We start from the raw sequence: 22,144 nt of genomic DNA, 5'->3' as shown, positions 1-22,144 counted from the left end.
AAACTTTTTTTTGGGGAGGGCATATGGATAACCAGTTATTTCAGCCTCATTCATTGAGAAGACTACCACCTTCTCCACTGAACTTTGCAACTTCGTGGAGAATCAGTTGTCTTTATATGCATGGGTCTATTTTTGGAGTCTCTGTCTTGTTCCATTGACCTATTTGTCCATCTTGATGCCAATATCACGCTGTTTTAACTATTGCCATCTTAATGTCAGGTAGTGTTAGTGCTCTAGTTTTATTCTTCCTTTTTAAAGTTGTTTTGGCTACTCTAGGTCCTTTACTTTTTATATGAATTAAAAAAAATCAGATTATCAACAAAAAATCCAGCTGGGATTTTGACTGGGAGAGTATTGACTCTATAGAACAATTTGGAGGGAATTGACAGCAACATCGAATCTTTTGAGCCATGAACAACGTATGTTTCTCCATTTAGTTAGGTTTTCTTTAATTTGTCTCAGCACCGTTTTACAGTTTTCTGTCTATGGATCTTGCACATATTATATTCATCCCGAAGTATTTCATAAATTTTGTTGCTATTGTAAATGGTATTTTCGAAAATTTCAATTTCAGTCGTTTATTGCTGTAGATGAAAATACAATTGATTTTTGTATGCTGATCTTGTATCCTGTAACCTTGCTAAAATCACTTATTAGTTCTAGGAGCTTTTTGTATATTCCATTGGATTTTCTACATAGACAATTGTGTCATTGGCCAATAAGAACAGGTTCACTTCTTTCTGAATTGGATAACTTATTTCTCTTGACTTATTGCATTGAGTAGGACCTTCAGTGTAATATTAAATAAAAGTGATGAGAGTGGACATTCCTGTTTGGTTCTTCATCTTAGAGGGGGGAACCATTCAGTCTTTGACATTTAGGTATGATGTTGGATATAGGTCTTTTATAGATCCCCATTATCAGGTTGAGGACGTTCCCTGCTGTTCCTAGGTTGCTGAGTTTCTTTAAAAAATCAGGAATGGATATTGGATTTTTGAATGCCTTTTCTGTATCCACTGCTATGATTTCACGTGTGTTTATGTATCTGTGTGTGTGCATGTGTATGTATGTGTATACGTATTTTTTTAGCTTGTTAATATAGTGAACTATATGCTAGTTAACCAACTATATGAAGGTTAAACAAACCTTCCATTTCTGGGATAAACCCTATTTAGTCATGATATTTTATCCCTTTTATAGATTGTTCGATTCTGCTAAGATTTTGTTTAGAATTTTTACATCTATCTATGTTCATGGGGTATGCCGGTCTGTTGTTTTCTAATAATGAGTTTTTCTGGTGTAGTATTAGAGTGATGCTATCAACATAAAAATAAATTGGCTTCTCCTTGGGTGGGGTCTGTTCTTGGGAGGATATCCTGAGAAAAAGGCCCACATAGACCCTGGAAGACCATCAGGGCCCTTCTGGCAGGTGATTTTGGTATTCCAGTCACCTAGAGTATGATCTAGAAGAGTCCTGGGGATGCATTTTCCCTTGGTTCTTCAACAATTCTTTCTTGCCTCGTGGAGAGCCTTGCAGACAAGGCTCTTTAAAGCCCTAGGCATAGGGCAGGGGCCGTTTTTGCCCAGGTCTAAGGTACACCACCTCCAAGAAGTCTTCTGGAATCCTGACTAGCCATCATCTGGAACCTTTGCCCACTTTGAATCTCACCCCCCTCCCACTGTCCTCTGTGAATCGTGCAGGTAAAGACACTCTCTGAGGAGTGTTCAACTTCTCCTTGCTACCGCCTCCTCCCCAACAGCCTTGAGACACGCACAAGGCTCTCATCTGAAAGCCCAACAATAAAACAAAGCTCTCCTCACTCCTGAAGGCCCTCACCACCCTTGCTTCCTCTCTCCTTTCACAGCCCAACTTCCAGAAAGAACGTAACACCCTCACTCTGTCCACATAGCCTATTCACCTCTCAATAAACATGACCGACTCTCATCCTCATCACTCTTGCCAAGGTCACCAACGAACTCCTTGTTGCCAGTCACTTGGGAGCCCTTCTCTGCTTGACTCTTCAGGGCCTTTGGTGCTGTTAGCTACCTCTCCATCTTGATTCCTCTTCTGTTGGTTTCTCTAACAGCCTGGTCTTCCTCCTGCCTCCCTGGCTTTTGCTTCTTCCACAGACTCCTACATACTGGTGCTCCCCTGAGATCTAGACTCTCTTCTCAGACTGATCACCTAGTTCCAGATGACTTACCCCATCCCCATCAGGAGCTACATACATTTGCTCAGGTTGTAAACTGCTCAGCTCCAGAGAGCCCCATTCACATTGTGGTCATTCTGAAAGGCAATGCCCAGATTTGAAGTATGCACAACATGGCCATGTGGCTTCCCTGCTTGTCCACGGTCCAAACATAACACTTGACATCCTACAGAACAATGGTCTATTACATCTCTTGACTGTGAGGCTTTTGAAGGCTGAATTCACCTCTTAATCATGTCTGAGGGGCCTGGCACACTGTAGATGATTTTAAGGGTGTGTCCACCACCCAATCCCAGCCAGTGTAGATCTCTCCACTGACAAGGGCCACCATGCTATAAGTGTGGGGCTGTACTTCCTTTAGACAATGTGTCCTTTTGGACTAGAGGAAAAGATTGTTTGCTAACCCTCCTCTCACCAGACACTCCCATTCTTTGAGCTGATACCAGCTGTGAATCTTACTCTACCTCTCTGAGCGTCAGTTTGCTCATCCAGAAAATATGGTCTACCTTGTAGTCTAAGGCAAGGATTATTGAGGCAAAGATGTCAAAACCACCCCTGCCTTTGGGCGCCTTCACTCTACCGCAGAGCACCCAGGATGATAGCTCTGGCTAAAACCTACCCCAGGAAAATTGTTTCCTATTGATCATAAAGGGCATCTAAAAGAGAAACGGAGCCAAAACCCTGGGAAGTGTGTTCTGCCTTAGCCCCTGGTAGCTCCCAATGTCAATTCTATTCCTGCTTGTTAGTATTATTTAGTTATTCATTCAACCACTCATTCAACAAATGTTGAGTGCGTGCTACTGCCAGGTGCTGTTGGCAGGCATTGGGAGATGGGGATCACATGTTAGACAGATATGGTCCCTGCCCTCATGACACTGCACTCTGCCACACTTGGAAACGTCTGGGTTTACTTAGGCGTGAACTTGCTAGTACAGGAAATACACAGGCTGATTAGACAAAGAGTAAGGGGTGGGGAACGGGGATGCGGAGAGTAGAGAGATGGCTCTTTAGACAGCGTGTATACAGAAGGGCCCTCTGAAGAGGTGGCATATGAGCTGAGTATTAGAGGCGAGCTTGTAGGGTGGGGAGATCTCTGAGAAAGAATGAAGGAGGTAGAAAGGGCATGCTTGAAGAACTAGAGGAGGCAATGTGGTTTTACAACAAAACAAGGGAAGAGGAGAGTGGCACGAGGTACTATGAGAAAGGCACGAAGGCAACAGAGCAGCCAGCAAAATGAAGTCTGGGTGGGATTCTAAGGATGAGAGGAGGTGTGTCAGGGTTCTGAGCGGGAATGAGTATCCTCTGCTTTAGGGTTTACAAAGATGGGGGATTTCTTACTGTCCAGGGACATTTGCCCACCAGGGGGAGCACCTGGAAGGCAGCCGCGGAGTCCTCCCCTTTCTGCTGGCCAGTTCTCATTCCTCAACCTGGCTCAAGGCACCACAGCCAGGGCTGGCTCAGATCAGGGGCTGGGAATGGATAGAAGTGAACGTTGGCAATTGCTTTGGTAAATGCTTAGCGAGCCTACCGCGTGCCTGGCCTGAATGAAGCGCATTATTACAGTGTATCTTCCCAGGCCTCCATCCGGTAAATACTATTAGTAGGCCATTTTTGGATGGCGACACGGCAATTACAATTTTAAATGTGTATCTTAGCCCAGCAATTCCACTTCTGGGAATTTATCCTCAAGATGTATTTGTCTCTGTTCGTGAAGAGGCTTGGGCAAACATGTTCACTGGAACAGTATTTGTAAACTGGTGCAGAAAACAGAAACAACTTCAATGTCCAGTCCTACAAGGAGAATGGCAAAATAAATCATAGTTCATGTTCTCTTGGGGAACTATTATAAATAATGAGATCTCCCCAGATGCTGTTGTGGGAACATCTCCCAGACACACGGTGAAGTTTCCCACAAAGCTGGTGCAGTACAGTCCTATCATATAAAGCAAAACAGAGCCGTAACCCAAACAAAGCTATGTGTTTTTATTTACTACTATATGTAAGTTTACAGAAAGAGGACTAGAAGTAGGCACAACAAACTTTTAAAAAATAGCTGTCACCTCTGGGGAGGGGTTTGTATTGGTAGCCGGGAATATGTCAAGTATAGCTTTTATTGCCTGTAATGGTTTTAATTTTTCATGTGGTTTTTGTTTCATACAGCATGAATATAAAAAACAGTGCAGGGACTTCCCTGGTGGCACAGTGGTTAAAAATACGCCTGCCAATGCAGGGGACACGGGTTCGAGCCCTGGTCCGGGAAGATCCCACATGCCGTGGAGCAACTAAGCCCCTGAGCCACAACTACTGAGCCTGTGTGCCACAACTACTGAAGCCCACGCGCCTAGACCCCGTGCTCTGCCACAAGAGAAGCCACCGCAATGAGAAGCCCGCACACCACAACAAAGACCCAATGCAGCCAAAACTAAATAAATTTATAAAAAAACTAAAACAAAAGCAACAAAACAAAACAAAACAGTGCAAAGTGTGAGTTTGAAGTCACATAGCTAGGAAGTAGGGGGAGCTGGGCTTCAACTCAGGTTGGTGGCAGCACGGTTTCTTACATAATGGGTTTCTACTGTCCTCACTCACTCATTCACTCACTGCATGTTTACTGAGTGTCTACTGTGGACCTGGCACTCTGCTAGGTACAGGGAAAGAGTAAAGAGCAAAATGATAGATCTGTCTAGTGGAGCTTACTAATTATCTGAAATATTTAAAAAGACAGATTCTACAGATAATTCTTCCCCTTTCCTGAGAGTCCAAACTTTGGTTGTGTTCCTGAATAAGTCTGTCACTTTTTGTAATTTCTAATGTTTCAGTTATTTAGCTCTGAGTCTCAGTTTATTCATGTGCAAAATGGGCCATCATTAACAACCTCACCGAGTTTTTCTGGCCATTAAATGAGGAAAATGCTTAAGCCAGAGCTTCGTACCTGGTGTGTGCTCAATAAACTGAGACATGGTTATCCTTGAGGTCTCAGCCCCTGTGTTAGCAATTTATGGTAAGGTCTCCATCTAGCTTCCGAACCCTCCAAAAGAAAAGAAGTGGAGACAAAGGGGTGGGGTGGGGGAAAGGAAAAACAAGTCATGCTACTTTATCCTAGACATGGATTTTCTCCTGAGCTATGGGCCTTTAAACTCTTGGGCCTGTGGGCCCCATCTCGGCTTTCTCCTGGACTTCGAAACCCTGATTAATTCACCCACCTTCCCATGCAAAAAGCACTTGCTGACTACAAATTCTGTGTCCCCAGGGCCCAGCTCAACGCCTGACACGGAGCTAAAACAACCTGGCCTCAGCCCTTGGCAAGCTCAGAGACTGCTCATGGGTTATTTTATGGTTCCGTCCTCCCGCCACGGATTTCCGGCCCTTTCCGTGGTGCCAATAGAAGGGCGGGTGTGCGGGGCTGAGAGGCCTCCCTACGCCTGGGACAAGCTCTCAGGCACGGAGCTGGGGGCAGGGAAGGACAGGGTGACGCAAACCACTTGGGGGCGTGGCGCAGATGCAGCCCAGCCCCTCCTCGTCACTCCTTAAGCCTTTAGAGGTTAGGATCACTACTAGCTATCCGGGTTGGCTTTAGCTGAAGCGGTTACTCAGTTCCATTGGACTTTCTGATTCCTATATTGGGGTGTGAGACCCGTGGGTGCTTTCTCACCCTTTTGTCTACTGAATTAAAAATCCTTTGATGGCTGGATGGAGTGCATGGAATGGGTCACTCTTGGGTTCCAAGTCAGTCTGGTCCTAGATGACCGACTGACCAACATCTACTACAAGGTCGGATAGGTGCCGGCAAAAAAAAAAAAAAAAAGAAGAAATGCACGCCACTAGAGATTTACAGTCAAGGTCTGAGTCCCCGGACCTTGAGGCCGTGGTGTGGATTATGGATATCCTACATATACAAGTACAAACAAAACGCCTCTGCAACTTTAATACAATCACTGCCATTTATCTTATCCTTGCCGACTTTTTTTCTGTGTGTGCTTCGGTCAGTGGACCACATAGTGAGATCTCCCGTTCCTTACACCTCAGCTGGCCCTCCCTTGCAACTAAAGCGGTTGTACTCCCATGGAACGATGCCCGTGGATGGCTGCGCATCTCCCTCCCAATTAAAAGATCTCTGCCCTTATCTTTCCTCCACCTGGTTTCCATCATGATCTCCAGACATTGTACGTGACTTGGTTTAATGTGGGGTTGAGCCGCACTCAGGTAGGACCTTCGACCTTCGTAGTATCTGCCCCATCTAGCACTTTGTAGGCCAGATTGAGCGCACAGACGCACACAAGTATTTTTGAGATGAAATGCCTGGAAGTGGAGTTGCTTTCTTCAGGGCTTTAGATACGTGCTACCTTCCGGAAAGGCCGGTTGGTATGAGGGTCCTTCGTTCTTGGGGAAGGAAATCCCAGCGACCCCGGGGGAGGAGGAGACAGCGCGCTGGGGGAAGGAGGCCAGGGGCACGGAAAGGGTCTCCTGGAGGCACTCTCAAGCTACATTTCCGACTCTCCTCTCGGCTCTGAAGGATGGGGACCGCGCACCAGCCGACCTTGCCTTCCACCCGCCTTGGCGCGCCTTGGATCACGCCACCATGTATCCCGCTTTCAAGTCTTCTCGGGGCCGCTGCCCCCACCCCCTCACCTCACACTGCTCAGCCCGCAGGCTTGGTTCAGGCCTGGGGCTCCCAGCACCTCCCTTCAGCCTGTGGGTGACCCAGGCAGAGAGAACCCTTGGAACCGCGCACCCTCGGGCGATGGGTGACCAAGCCTCGTGTGGTCCCCTGATGCCCCTCAAGCTGGTGGGTACGAAGAAAGCTGAGGCTCGTGCACCCCTTCTTCTCCCCACCAGATCGGCAGCAGGATCCTGAAAGAGGACTGGGAACAGCGGACAGCCCGAAAGCAAACACTCCTCGTCTGGGGGAAAATAGTCCTGGCGCAGAAAGAGGAGCTTCCCTCTCTTCTCCCATTCACCCACCCACCAACCACAGGACCTTGAACCATGCAAGGGGGAGAAACTGAGTGAGAGGGGAACTGGTGCGCTAGGTCCAGCTTGGAAGCTGAGCTATTAGCTGTGACGGGGGAGGGGGGGAGGGATTAAACTGGACCTTATTCAATCCTTATTTTCTAAATTTACCTGAAGAACACAAATTACTTAACTAAAACAAAACAAACCAGCAAACCCTTACTGCCATGCTTCAGAGGACTCACCCCCAACAGTCATCACAAGAGGATCTTGTTAAAACCTCACATTCCTGGGCTGCACCTCAGGCAGCCGAATCAGGATCATTCAGTGGTGCTCTGGAGTCTGCATTTTTAAAGAACTCTAGGAGAATTATTTCATACCTCCTCCCCAACTGATGGCCCCGTCTTATACTTCATAAAATAAGTTCACGTACACCCAGGAGAATTTCCTCACTTTCCTGCCACCAGAGCCATGTCTCCGTTTCCTAGCATAGTTCTTGGCATGCAACAAGCATCCGATATATATCAATTGAAAGAATGAACGTTCAGAGGGATAATCCCACCCCCTCTTCTCAGGGAGGTGTTAACTTTCCCTATTTCCTCAGGCCAGGGAAATCCCTTTGCTTTCCAGAAGTGGATGTTTAGGCTCCAAAAAACTGATGCATTCAATTGAGAAAACAAACAAACTCTGTATTGCTCTCCCTGGCAGGTGTTGGTGAACCACTACATAGACATCTTGAGAGAGGGCTGAGCCAGATCTCATCAAAATCATAAAGTCAGTGGCTTCCTTTTAAGAATGTTGTTTTTGCATATTTGCATGATGATACCAACACGGCTGGAAACTGGGGGATTCATGCTGGGTTCCAGATGAGGCTGGCAGGACCTTCGTCTGCTTCCTGCTCAACCTGACCTGACCCCCTGGGGAAACAACCTTTGCCTTTGGAGCCCAAAGCAGAGAAGACAGAGAACCAGACACCACTTCTCTGCCAGCCCTGAGCTGCTTTCCCAGCAGATGTGGCCATTTATCTAACAGTGCTTCTCAAACTCTGCCCTGCATCAGAATCACCTGGGAGGCTTGTTCAAATTGCTGGCTCCATCCCAAGTTTCGAATCCAATAGGTCTGAGGTGGGGTCCCCCAGATTTTCATTTCTGACCAGTTCACAGGTGTTGCTGCTGTGACTACACTTCCCATGACTACGAGTTTAGGAACTTTCGTCTATGGCAGTTCTTCCAAATCTGATGGGACATTTGCCACTCAAAGTGTAACCCCCAGTCAAGTAGCATTAGTGTCACCTGGAAACTTATTTGAAATGCAGAATCTGAGCTTCCATCTTAGAACAATTAAATCAGAGTCCTCATTTTAACAAGTCCGAGAAGAACCGACCCGGGGTGTGTGTTAAATATGCTAATTCCTGGTCTTCTCCAGGACCAGCTGAAACAGAATCTCACAGGGTAGGGTGTGGAAATCTGCATCTGTAACAGGGTCCCTAGGGGGTTCTTAGGCAGGGCAGTGGTAGAGAACCATTGCTCTGCACATTAAAATCACCAGGGGAGGTCTTGAAACTACTGAGGCCCTGATTCCCTTAAAACTAACTAAAATCTGAATCTCTGACAATGAGGTCTAGCCTTTGGGATTTTAAAAAGTCCCTCAGGGTTCTAACAGGCAGCATAATTGAGAACCACTGGTCTTGGGTCCCTGCTGGATGTATGGGTTCCCCTTGGCTACCCAAAGTAGTGGTTAGAAGAGCTTTGAGTCAGAGTTGGGTCGGAATCCAAGAGAATGTGTCCTAGCGTTCAAATTATTATGGTTGGCATGGGGTGGGGGCGCGGGTTGGAGGAGCTCCAGGGCCCTTTGTGATCCAATTTCCCTCTTACTAGCCGGCTCTGCAGCCACCTGTGGCTACAATAGGATAGAAACTTGCAGGCTGTTAAGAACGTTAAAATGCAAAGGTGGGCACTTGTTCCGAGAAGCCCCTGTGAACACGCACAGGCCCAGCTGATGGGCATCATAATTTGACAGTCAAGTGTAGTTCCACTGTGTGTGGGTGCCCTTGGGGTGACAGCTAACCCACCAGGGGGGGTGCCCTAGAACATGTGAGGAGGGGGTGTGGCCAACCCAAGGTAGTTCTCTACCCCCAGCTCTCAGCAGGTCTCTTGTGGGTCTGGGACAGTTTTAGAGGCAGGGGATCACCCCACTTCCAGAGGAAGGGCCGTGACCTGCCCGGTGGGGCTTCACAGAGCCTGGTCCTGAAGCCCAGCCCCAGAGACCCCCATCTTGGTCCAGGACACAGGCTTTTCACGGAGCGAGGGCAACTCAGAGGCCCCCGTAGATGCTGAGTAGAGAAAATGAAACTAAACTCAGGCTTATCACCAAACATGATTTTCCTATGGTTGAAAATACAGTTAGAAAGTTGATCAAAGGGTTTTTCGTTTTAATCGTTTACCCGTTTAAATGCCTATGTTAGTTTCCATTGCCCTGTAACCAGTTACTGCAAACTCAGTGGCTTAAAACAACACGAACTATCTCGCGGTTCTATGAGAATTCCGGGTGGGCATGCCTGGATTCTCTGCTCAGGGTCCCCTGGGCTGAACTGACAGTGTCAGTGGGCTCTTACCTGGAGGCTCTGGAGAAGAATTGGGTTCTATGCTCATTTAGGTAGTGGCCGTTGAGGGTCTGAGGGCCCCATTTCCCTGCTGGCTGTCCGTGGGTCTGCTCCCTGCTCCTAGAGCCGCCTGTGTGCTTTCTCACTTGGTCCCCTCCATCCTCAAAGCAGTAACCCCGCATGGAGTACTCCTCACGCTGCAAACTTCTGACTGACTCTTCTACCGCCAGCTGGAGAAAGTCTGCTTTTAAATAAGGGGCATGTGATTTACATTGGACCCACCTGGATAATCTCCCTTTGGCCATCAAGGGAGTGAGGAGGTCAAGTAGGCCGTCATATAATTTGGCCTACCACAATGCCTGTTTTATCTTGAAACTTATTAGTAATTTATTTGGGCACAATAAAGGAGGATTACAGCATGTGATGTATGCTCACATTTTCCTCAAAGACAAAATCTGGAAGAATCTGTGGCAATAACTTAACAAAGACTATCACTGGTTGTTAGAGTTATAAGTCATCTTTACTTTTTCTTTCTGCTTCTCTATATTTTCTGAACCTTTTGCAAGGAGGAAGTGTTAATTTTACAAAAGGGAAAAAGTTATCTTCAAAAGCAAAGACATCTGACTCTATTAGATGTTAAAAGATACTAAATTAACACAAATTTAAGTGGTGTGATACAGGGACAAGCACAGATATGTGGATCAAAGGAACAGAAAAATGTGGTCGAGACGTAAGCTGATACCAATAATCAAATGTATCTCCAAGAAGGCAAAACAAAATGTTGGGGAAGGAAGGAACTGCTGGCTTCCTGGGGATGAGATAAAAATTTGGAGGTGAAATTCCCAATCTTAGACTAAATCAAATTCAAATTGGATTGAAAAGTTAACACGAAAATGATAGACATATTAGGAAATACAACTAAATGTACAACTAAGACCTAAAGCTAAACATAAGGTTAGAAAGATGAAAAAGGGCTTTTGTTTTTAATCATCCACTGGTGTAAATTCCATAATCTCCAAAAATGGTTGATAAATACCTTCAAAGATCTATTTTCTGTAGGGGGTATTCCTCCTAGATGAATGTCTCAAGTATGTAAACTATAAACCACAAATAAAGGTGTTTCCACATTACTCAGGTACGCAGGGGTTCCCACCAGTGTGGATTCTCCCATGTTGCAAACTGTTTAGGTTCTGAGTAAAGGTCTTCCCACACTCCTGACACCCGCAGGATTTCTCACCAGTGTGTGTTTGCAGGTTTGCCCAGGTGGGCTGCTCTGTGAATGCTCTCTGAAGGCCTTTCCACATCACACCGGGTTACGACTTCTCTCTTGCTGTCAAGCTGCTACTGTCCCACTGAGGGACAGCCACGATGCCCTGTTGTAGGCTCATAAACGGGTTGCGCTTTGATGGCCTACTCATTCTATATCTATTGACGACCTACTGTGTATCTAAGCTAGATGCTTTGGGGCAGAAGACTTGCTTGCCGCACCAAGAAGCGTGCAGTGCTGTGGAATTCAGGCCCGTATGAAAGTGTTTAGAATAGGACTCAAGGGGGAGTGGTCATCAAAACTGTGTTGTAGGTCCCTGTGCATTCCTCTGAGGAAAGGATCCCCAGTTTTTGTCAGGAGTCCCTGGTTTATGGAAGATTAGGAATCCCTGCTCTAGGCTGGAAGTTACTAGGATCTGAATGAAGGTGTTTCTTCTCCAAGTTGTGCTGGGATTGGAAGCTGCATCTTGGCACTTCACAGGCTGTTCTTCCTTCGTTCTCAGGCACGTTTGGAGGAGCTGCATGACCGAAGAACTGAGGTCACAGGGTGCTTACACATTGGTCCTGTGTTCACTCTCCTCCCCCACCACGGTGGGACTGACCTTCTCCTCCACTTCCGTCATCCTCACGTCTGGGAGCCCGACTGAGAGCTGTCATCAGGGAAAGGGCCCTGCGTACAGATGGCTTCCTTGAACTTGAATTATGTATGAGCTGCTGCCAAGAAGCCACAGGGACTCACTGGCCCCCCTGACAGTGGAGAGAGTAGTTTTCCATCTGTTCATTTAAAAACTCATTTCCACCCAAATAAGGATATTTAAAGGATATTTAATTCTCCTCTCTCTCTCTCTGCTGCTCCCAAATCTCAGACCTTCTTCCTTGTAACAGAACTGGAGGAAGAGGATCCTGGAAAGGGGGAGTAACTCTCTGAGCATGAAACTTCCTCCCCAAAGTTGTTAGAAGGTCAGGTCACCTGCTTGAGACGAAGTTACTTGTTCTGTGGTGTGATTTTTTTTTTTTTTTGGCTGCACCATGCGGTGTGGGATCTCAGTTCCGTGACTAGAGATCGAACCCGTGCCCCCTGCATTGGGAGCGGGGAGTCTCCTGCGGTGTGATTAAGTAGCCATATGTCTGTTCTCTGGACCCAGATGTTTTCCCTGACCTGGGGCCTGGTGATCCATGGGTGTGCTCTCTCAGGGAGTCTTCTTAGCCAAAGTGGACTGAAGCTGCCTCGGGGACAGGGATGCCCACAAGGCCACCATCTGCTTTTCTGGAAGAGACCTGAGGAGGGTGCTGGATGCAGGCTTCCTCCAACCTACATCCATGAGAGCCCCCCAGAAGGATACCCCAACTGTCTAGGAAGCCTCCTCTTCCTTTTCAGAGAGCAACAGGGCCCGCCATGTTGAATGAAGGGACCATTTGTGCTCTGGAAACCAGGCTCTGGGGTGACACCATTTGAATACTTACTGTGTGCCAGGCCCTGTGCTAGGCGCTGGGACCTGGGGGTGGGACAGAGTCCCTCCCTCACAGCAGATCACTCGCTAGCAGGGGAAGCCGAAAAGGAAGTTAGGGAATTACTCCAAATAAGTTATTAGGGCTGTGATAATGGATTCACACGGAATGGAGGGAGGGGTTTCTGATCCAGGCATAAAGGATGAGGTTGAACAAATAGATTATTTCTGAACAAAGAGATTATTTCCAGTTTTTCATTTACTTACAGGCTTATCAGTCCTTGAAAACGACATCCCTTCAAGCACTCAAACCAGAAAATGCACCCTTCTCACCCCTCTTTCCCTCTCACTCCAGATTCAAGTCCTCTTGCCGAGGTTACTGATGACATTCATGTGGCCAAATCCAGTGGGCACACCAGTCATTTAAAACGGTTGTTGCTCCCTCCTTCTTGAAAGGCTCTCCTCTGGTGACTTCCAGGCCTCCTCACATACCTTCTCAATCCCTTTGGCTGCTTTCTCTCCCTCCGCCAAACCTCTAAACGCTGGAGCAGCCCCAGGCTCTGTCCGAGGCACTGTCCTCTCTCCGTATTCTCTCGCTAGGTGATCTCACCCAGTCAGTGTTTTTGAACAGCACCTACAGCATTTGATGACGCCCAAACACCCCATCTCAGGCCTGACCTCTTCCCTGAGCTCTAAAGGCCTTTCTGACATCCCACTTGGATGTTGAACGACTTCTCCAATGTAAAATATACAAAGCAGAACCCTCACTTTTCTTCTACTGGAAGCTTCTCCCCCATTCATTTCTGGGTATACACCCAAAAGAATTGAAAGCAGGACTCAGATATCTGTCCACCCACATTCATAGCAGCATTCTTCACAACAGCCAGAAGGTAGAAGCAATCCAACTGTCCACTGATGAATGAATGAAAAAAGAAAATGTGGTATATACACAATGGAATATTATTCAGCCTTGAAAACGAAGGAAACTCTGACACGTGCTACGATGAGGATAAAGCTCGAAGACATTATGCTAAGTGAAATAAGTTGGTCACAAAAGGAAAAAACGCTGTACGATTCTGTTTATATGAAGTACCTAGTGTAGTCAAATTCATAAAGACAAAAGGTCGAACAGTGGTTACCAGGGGCCGGGGGAAAGGGAGAATGAGGAATTCGTGTCAACGGATATAGTTTCAGTTTTGAAAGATGAAAAGAATCCTGGAGATGGGTCGTACAACAGTGTGAATGTACTTAATGCCATTGGACTGTCCACTTAAAAATGGTTAAAATGGTAAACTCCATGCTATGTCTACTTTACCACAATAAAAGAAATCTGATCATGGCGCAGCTCTCCCAGCTATAGCCCACTGTGGCTCCTGTCAGAAAGGTAATGTCTAAAATCCTTACTGCAGCCCACGAGGCCAGGCATGGTCGGATCCCAGATATCTATCTCAGCAGAGGAATTTCCTCTCCTCTCCCCACTCTGGCCACACAAATATCTCCAGCACGTGCCTTGGAGACTTTATGCACTTCATGTTCTTTCAGCCCAAATTCTCTTCCCCAGCCCTTCATTCTTCAGGTCTCAGTGTCAACTCTACCGCCCCTGTCACGCAAGGAGCTCCGTTGCCTGGGGTACAGATGGTTCTGTGGAACCCGCCCCCGGCAGGCCAGAGCTGGAAGTTTCCTGTGGGGCAACCAGACCTCAGCTGCTGTCTTCCTCCCCACCCAGAGTCCTCCCCCAACCCAGGAATAGGTGTGGAGTGCAAGGTATCTGTGCCTGAGGCTCCGTCTTGGGCCGCTCAGGCCATTGGAGGGGTGTGTGTGTAGAGGGTTGTACCAGACTCCCACAGCCACTCCGCTTCTTCTCTGAACTGGTTCAATCTGGGATTTGAACAAAGGATCCCGTGGAGCGGGTGTGTTCCTTTCCTCGCCAGGCAGGGAAGGCCAGGGAGGTGGCCCCATCTGACTTTTCAGGACAGGGCACCGCGCCCAACCCTCATTCTGTGGCCTTCTTTCCTGGCTTTAGAAAGATTTCTGAGCACAATATTCCGGGCAGCTCCTCTCAGACCATGACACTGAATTATGGTTTCAAGCACAGAGGTATTTTCCTCTGCATGAGAAATCCTTCTCCTCTCCCTTCTTTGCTGACATCCATGTGTCTGGGGTGTCCATGACTGGTGCTGACCCCACTCCTGGCTCCCCAGCAGCACGTAAACAAGCTACGGTCTAGGCTGTGCAAGCAGAGCTCAGGCCTGCCGGGACTTCTCAGGAGGCCACCCATGTCCTGCTGGCCTGGGGCTGCCAGGGCTCCTCCTCAATGGACATTGGGGTGGGTGGGACACAAGGGATGGTTGAGTGTAGGGTTTGTGCGCCAGCCTCTTCCTATTCTGTGACCTGGCAAACTACCTTACCCCTTTAACCTTCCATTTCGACAGCAGTAAAATAGAGATTCTACAAGTACCTACTCATTTCACAGAAGGACTGATGTAAGAAATAGAAAAGATAATGCATTTAGGAGCATAGCCCAATGCAGTGGCCCTGGCGCCATCACTGAGCTGGCCTCTGTGTGGGAAACGCACACCCTAGCCTGGAAGGCCCTGGGGCCCCAGTGCTGAGGGTCTTTGTGGTCCTCTCTAGCCCAGAGGCCTGGGAGCCCAAGAGTGACAGCAGGGAGCGAAGGGAACGAAGCAGAGCCCCTTTCCCTTCTCCTTCGCCTTCCTTTACCCGGCTGGCGCTCAGCAGGCACTGCTCAGAGAGGCCTGGGCAACCTCCTGGCTTGGGCTGCTCTCTGACCTTCTGATGCAACATAGGGCAGCACACCGCTTCCTCCAGCGATCACCCCTCCCTGGAGACATCCAGTGGCCGACCCCTTGGCCCTGGGCGTCCATCCTCAGATGGCAGCACCTAATGCTTTGCCTGAGTCTCCAGGAAAAACAGGGGTGGGGATGTTTAGGACCCCAAAAGGGAATTCAATCCTCTTTGGCTGGGAGGGGGAGGCAGGGCCATGACTGTGCATGCTTCTCAGTCACAAGGAGGACTCTCCAGCTGAAAGGATGGATGGAGCCCCCCGTATTGGGGAGGCTGGGGTAGGGACAGTGCTGGGGTCACAGGGACAGATGGAGGGGCTTTGGCATTTTTAAGGAAATGTGTGGTGATTTTTGTTTTCAATGAAAGAATCTTTAGAAGTTATACTAATCACCTCTTTGTGTTCTGATGGCATCCTGTAGAGTCCAGGCGTGTGCAATTCTGGGTGCTCAAAGAGCAGCACTTCTAGGGGGAGCAGGGCATCCCAGGCAGCCCAAGCCTATACGAGCCCCTGGGGGCGGGGAGCCAGGCAGAGTGGTGGGAAAGTGGCGGGAGCGTGCAGAAGGCTAAACCTCACCTCTTGGGACGTCTCCGGAGCCCCCCGCAGCCTGACCTCCACCCCTCCAGGTCAGCTCCCTCAACTCCTCTTACCTCCTCCCACATCCAGGAGCTCCTGGGTGTCCCTTCCTCCAGCCCCCACGTGCTCAGATTCCTTCCTGTCACAGAACCACGGTGCTGTCCTTCTGAGTCCACGTGGCTGGGCAGGCAGCACTGCCATTAGCTGACGAATGAGTCTCTTCCCCATGAGAACAGGGCCATGTCTGCTCCCCAAGGCCTAACACTCACATCTGAGGAATGGATGGATGAACGATTGTATCGGATGCCGTGTTAACGGCTGTCTTTCCCCAGACCGGAAGCCCCACCAGGGAGGGGCTGTCTGCTGCGCCACTGCTCTATTCCCGGCGGCACCATCTTTGCGTAGTTGGTCCCCTAAGTGAAATGAGTTCTCAGACAGCCTTGGCAGTGATGTGGGGGAAGGCGGGGCGTCCCAGTCTCCAGGAAAGGGGGCTGCCTGTGGGAAAGACACTAACAAAAGGCTCTCAGCTACAGTGATCCTGAGCAGCTCCAGACAGCGTGATAAGAATAAGGATACTTAATGCTGTGCCGAGTGCTTTACAAGAATCATGTCCCTTCATCCTCGCGACGGACCTATGAAGCTGATGCTATGGTCTTCCCTACAGACCATCCCTCAGGGCTTCTCGCCTAGCTGCTCCTGGTGGAATTTCCGTGGAAGGCACATCACAGCCCCAAGAAACAGAAACCCAACCCTGTAAAATACCCAAGCCAGCACACAGTTCCCATCCACAGCGGCACAGGTTTCTTTGGTTTTATTATTACAGACACACCATGTCTCTACCACAACCGGGGAAGCCTGAGCTCTGGGTGCCCTACCTACCCTCTCTTTTCTACCTGGACAGGTCACACAGACGGGTCCAAGCCACATGTGGGTGCGAGAAATGTTTGACAGAGCAGTTCAACTCATAGCTTATAAGGATGCCATTTCTACTTCTCCAACTGTGAAAGAGCTCTACAGAAACAGTGCCACGACACCCCCGTGATGCTGGATTGCTTGATTCATGTTTTGTGAGCTTCAGAAACTTTGGCTCCCTTTTCCAGAGTAAGTAGCATAGGCAGGAAGTTCCACATTTGGGACAGGTCCTTCCTGGAAGTGAATGTCAGGCAGTGACATCCAGGTCTCTGCATGCAATGGGCTAACAGTGTCGTTTAGGGGGCAAAAATTAAAAGTCTCTCTCTCTCCCTCCTCCCTCCACCCTCCCAAGGCTCAGATCTCATTACGGTGTACATTATGGCCCAGGTACATTGAAGTGTGATATTTGGTTTCTAAAACATTCAGTCTCTTTGGCAAACTGAGAGAAACTGGTGGGGAAATGCTGAAATGCATTCCTCCTGCGGTCCTTCGCACTAATGCTTCATCCTCTCTAATAACCGCTGGTAGACAGGGGCTGAAAGAGAGAGATGTGAAAGGTGAAAAAGTTGCAGGCTTCCCATGTCTGTCTAGGATACTGTCAGAATCACGAGCATGAGGGCCAAGCAGCCTTCTTCTGCCATCCTCTCCTGCACAGAGCAGGTGCTTTCTGGCTTGTGAAACTTCGTATCTTACTAAGTGATGTTCTGAACCGGGATTTTCTACGTCTACCAGCTTGGGGCCACGACCTCATCATGGGCTCCTGCCAAGCCCCTGTGCAATATTCCCAGGTTCTCAAACCTAAAGACTCATATCAACCCTAAAAAGGTTGGCACTCTTATTATCTCCATCTTAGGGAGAAGGAAACTAGGTGTTCTGTGTCTGACCCCAACGGCCATGTTTTATTGCACCATGATGTTTAGCTATAGACAGCAGATGGCAGGTTTGGGCCTGCTTGGGGGTAAGACCCAAACAAGTCTACAAGGACTTCAAACCCAGACCACACTTACCTAGTTTCACAGAGCTCTGGGTAGCCTGAAATAAAACACAAGGTGTCAAGTTTTCTAGTGGATGTAATACCTACACCTGCTCATGGCAGTGGCTTTGCCCATTGCCATCCTTGCTCAGAAAAAAATGGTGGGGATGGGGGCTTCCCTGGTGGTGCAGTGGTTGAGAATCTGCCTGCTAATGCAGGGGACACGGGTTCGAGCCCTGGTCTGGGAGGATCCCACATGCCACGGAGCGACTAGGCCCGTGAGCCACAACTGCTGAGCCTGCGCGTCTGGAGCCTGTGCTCCGCAACAAGAGAGGTCACAATAGTGAGAGGCCCGCACACTGCAATGAAGAGGGGACCCCGCTCGCCACAACTAGAGAAAGCCCTCGCACAGAAATGAAGACCCAATACAGCAAAAATAAATAAATTAATTAATAAACTCCTACCCCCAACATCTTCTTAAAAAAAAAAAAAAATGGTGGGAATGAGGAAGAGGAAGGGGAATGTGGAACTGCTGGGCCCCGGGGAGCCAGTCGTGGCAGCCCCAAGTGATGATGCGCTAGCCCCAACCAAGGGGGCTCTGAGGCGGACATTGCTGGGATGCCCCGAAGTCGGGCTTCCCCCCAGACTATCCACTGGAGCTTGCGGAGCTGGGACCGCACAGGGGGTGGCTCTCAGGAATAGGAACTCTGGGCCAAGAACCCTCCTCAAGGGGCGCGAAGGAGAGCCCTATGTCCAAAAGTAAAGGGACGTATTCCAGCTCCATACCTCTGGTTTAAAGACTACCTCCAGCAGGCTCTTCTGTGGGAATGCAAACCTTCTGTAACATGACCCGTATTCCCAAGGGGCTCCACCTGACCTGAAGGGAGCCTGAGTGGGACCCCTGGGCCCTGGGCAAGCTGGGGAATGGGAGGAAAAGCACAGAAAGTCCGAGAGGTTCTGAGAGGGAGGTGGCGCTGAGGCAAGGAAGGGAGGTGCCCCACACAGACAGGGCCCTGGATCCGGCACCCACACCTCTGCCCAGCAGGGCCCCAGCACTGGCCATGGCGGGCTGCATCACAGAAAACAGAAGAGTGACTCGGAGCCCAGGCTCAGGGCAGGCCAGTCCGCTGTAAGGAAAATTCAAGATGGAGTGCCCTTCTCGGTCATCTGGATTCCAGAGCTGTGTCCGTTCTCACCAGCTACGGCTTCCCCATGCACTGAGGCTCAGACGCCTCGCTTGGAAGGCCTCGGCTGTCGCCCACAAAGGAAGCCGGGGCTGCCTGGGTTCTTTTCTCCAAACTCCACACGGGCCAGGGCTAAGGATGCCCCATGGGAGTGGAGAGAAATTACAGGAGAGCCCTGGGAGGACAGCCAAGGAAGACAGGAGCCCAAGCACAGGACCCAAGGCTGTTCAGGGCCGGGGCCAGCATAGGCAGGCATCTTACCCTGGAGAACGCGGATGCCTGTCTGAAGATTTCAAGCGCAGAGTCTGCGAGCTCGTCCCCCCGTTCCTGAGGTCTGTTGGCTGCAGATAAAAGGAAAGGCAGCTTCAATGAGAGAGAAATAATTAGTGTGTCATTCATAACCACCAGGACTGAGGGGGCACTGTTGGGTTTTCTGGCTTACATTCTCAGACGAAGTCTTCCTTTATAACTTTCCATAACTCGTGGTGGAATTTGGCCCGTGGGGAGAGAGCTCAAAGAAAGGTGAATGCACAGGTTGAGGAGAGAGGCTAGGCTCCAGTGCAGCTTTGCTGGAGGTAAAGAGAGCTCACCCAGGGCGGGATGCTGCAGGAGGGGTGCTTTGACCCGTGTTCACAGCGTTCACATGTAACAAACAACTGGGCTCTGTTCGAACAGGGCTAGGACAGCCGGGCAATTCAGCAAAGAGAAATCTGTCCTTGAGCTGCTGGGTGTAGTGCCTTTGAACCAAGAGTTCCTAAGTTACTTTTCAACCAGACCCAGCAATGCCGTCCACAGATGCTCAGTCCACACATCCCACATCATTCTCATCTTTGCTTACAGCAGGGTTTCTATCGAGCACCAACGGCTGTGTGTCGAGAAGGGCCAGCAGCAGGATGAGCGGGGACGTGGTTCTTTAGGGCCTTACCCGGAGGCTGCAGGACACTGGAGATGGCGTGGACCACGCCATTGGTGGCCATGATGTCAACTTCAGTAACAGGCTCCTTATTGACATTCACCACATTGTTTTTCTGGGAGAAAAAGAGACAGCAATTGTTGAACACCAAGCACGTTTCCCTTATCCATTCTTAAACCCAGCAAATGTTTACTGAGCACTTCCGGATGCCAGACCCTGTGCTAAGTGCTGGGGATACTCTGGTGACTGGAACAGACGCTGTCAGCTACAGACCTTCGGTCTGGGAGACTCAATTTCATCCTTGTGTGGACCCAGCATGTTGCAATTTACAAAATGCTCTTTTGTGTGATTCCCTTATCCTCACAGCAGCGCGTGGTGAGGAGGTCGATATTATGGCCTCCTTTAAGCTGAGCAGGTGGGGCAGCTGGGAACAGAAGCCAGGCGTCCAGCTCCGGGTGAAGGGCTCTTTCCACTTTTCCTCCATGCCTGGCTTCAGAGTTTCTCACAGGGTAAATCTGTCTCAGGCTTTCCTGAACGACCCAAGGGAGAAGGGGGAACTGGAGCCTGAGACCGACAGGACCCTGACATCCCAGACTAGGAGCTGGGAGATTCTCAGGTGACCTGCAGAAGTCAAACAAGTCATGCCATCCCTGCCTGCCTTCCCGTGCTCCCGGGAGAAGCTGGTGAGCACAGGGATGGCTGGAGGCCAGGACAGAGGCACAGGGAGCAGAAGCTGAGCCAGCCACATGCTGCAAGGGTGGTCCCTCCACAGGGTGTCAGTGGCCTTGGCTGGTACAGCCAGGGAGGCCACAGGCAGCTTCGCAGAGCTGGGCTGCCTATCTGTTCCCTCTCTTCAAGGTAGGGACCCTCGGAGGCAGCTCCAAAGTGGAATGTGCAGAGTAAGGGAAGGTTCACAGAACAAGCATCAGAAGAAAAGGCCTCCTGGGTTGGTCTGGTTCATGGTACGGCTCAGTGAACCCCTGGACTTGGGGGGGGATAGAGTGGGAAGGGGACTGGGAATTGATCTTTCAAGGCTTGTAAGTAACCGTCATTTCCTTAAGGAAAGGGAGATTTAATAGCTTCTCCCAGATGCCAATCAGATGCTTTATTCCCCTGAAGATCTGGAAGTTCTTATTCCGGTCTAACCACAATCTCCCTTGATTTCCCTGAAGACTCTTTTTCTTTTCCTTTCCTTTTTTGTTTTTTGCAGTACGCGGGCCTCTCACTGCTGTGGCCTCTCCCGTTGTGGAGCACAGGCTCTGGACGCGCAGGCTCAGCGGCCATGGCTCATGGGCCCAGCCGCTCTGCAGCACGTGGGATCCTACCGGACCGGGGCACGAACCCGTGTCCCCTGCATCGGCAGGCGGACTCTCAACCACTGCGCCACCAAGGAAGCCCCTTCTTTTTTCTTTTCTTTCCTTTTTTCTTCTCTTTTCTTTCAAAATACACTCAGAGATTCAAGATGCTTCTTAAACACAGAGTGTGTGTCTAATGCCATCCTAGGGACGAGATGTGCCCTAAATCCCAGTGGTAGGGCACGGCCAGCCTTTTAATTGTTCAACGTACTCACCGAGCTGACTTCCAACTTGTCGCCTTGGAGAGACTTCAGCCGCACCAGGGCCCCGATGCCTCCGCTAACCAGGATTTCATCGCCAACGTGGTATTTCAGGATGTTGGCAAGCTCCTTGGCGTTGCCTGCAGGTTTGTGGGAAAAGAAAGCAGAGTTAATCCTAAGGCTGGTAACTGGTGTGGTCAGGGAGGGCCCAAAGGAGAAGATGTAAGCAGTCACCCCCGAGATGGAGGACCCCCTGCCCAGGTAATAAGCACTTATTGAGCACCTACTGTGTGCTCTGCCCTCCGACCCACCATGTGCATAATGGTCAGGGAAACAAGGCATATGGCCGTGGCCATGACTCTACCTGTGCACTGGATGGGCTGCTAGGTTAAGTACATGCTTCTGTGATGCTGAGAAGGAGTTAATCTGTACTCTTCTGTGAGTATGACTCATGTTTCCATGACTAAATAGTTGCTTGGAAAGCCAGGGGCCTTTACAGCACTGGCATGTGAGACATCTCATCATCAACATGGCTCCCAACAGTTATAACACAGTAGTGAAATATTTACACATTCTGCCCACAAATGCATATTTTGAGACGGCTGTTTCCTGAAGGGAGAACTTAAAAGAGTCGACAGCTGCGGTCTGGAGGAGCTATGGAGCCGATGAGGTCAGGGCCGAAGGGGAGATCCCTCCACAGCGTCCCTCCTTGTCACGTCTCAGCATTCCTTCCGGCCCACATCAGCTCCTCC

The 22,144-nt window shown here is 49.5% G+C and overlaps 1 protein-coding gene across 3 annotated transcripts in view; it reads right to left on the bottom strand.

The window, feature by feature from the left end:
- Positions 1 to 16,633: 16,633 nt before the first annotated feature.
- TGFBI (transforming growth factor beta induced) overlaps positions 16,634 to 22,144 on the bottom strand; it is a 51,710-nt gene continuing 46,199 nt past the window's right edge. For 2 of the 3 annotated variants that reach the window (XM_029218567.1, XM_029218566.1), the window contains 5 exons: positions 21,408 to 21,532; positions 19,850 to 19,952; positions 19,186 to 19,265; positions 17,775 to 17,799; positions 16,652 to 17,302 (listed from right to left, as the gene is read on the bottom strand). In XM_029218567.1, the coding sequence (XP_029074400.1) occupies positions 17,262 to 17,302; positions 17,775 to 17,799; positions 19,186 to 19,265; positions 19,850 to 19,952; positions 21,408 to 21,532 (374 nt within the window). In that variant the 3' untranslated portion in view covers positions 16,652 to 17,261. Of the gene's footprint in view, positions 17,303 to 17,774; positions 17,800 to 19,185; positions 19,266 to 19,849; positions 19,953 to 21,407; positions 21,533 to 22,144 lie in introns of all 3 variants that reach the window. The other variant, XM_029218565.1, reaches the window with a different exon arrangement.

This window comes from Monodon monoceros, unplaced genomic scaffold (assembly GCF_005190385.1).
Source record: "Monodon monoceros isolate NGI ecotype Baffin Bay Population unplaced genomic scaffold, NGI_Narwhal_1 Super_Scaffold_12, whole genome shotgun sequence".
NCBI classification, from domain to species: Eukaryota; Metazoa; Chordata; class Mammalia; order Artiodactyla; family Monodontidae; genus Monodon; species Monodon monoceros.
This window is presented reverse-complemented; position numbering and strand designations above follow the sequence as displayed.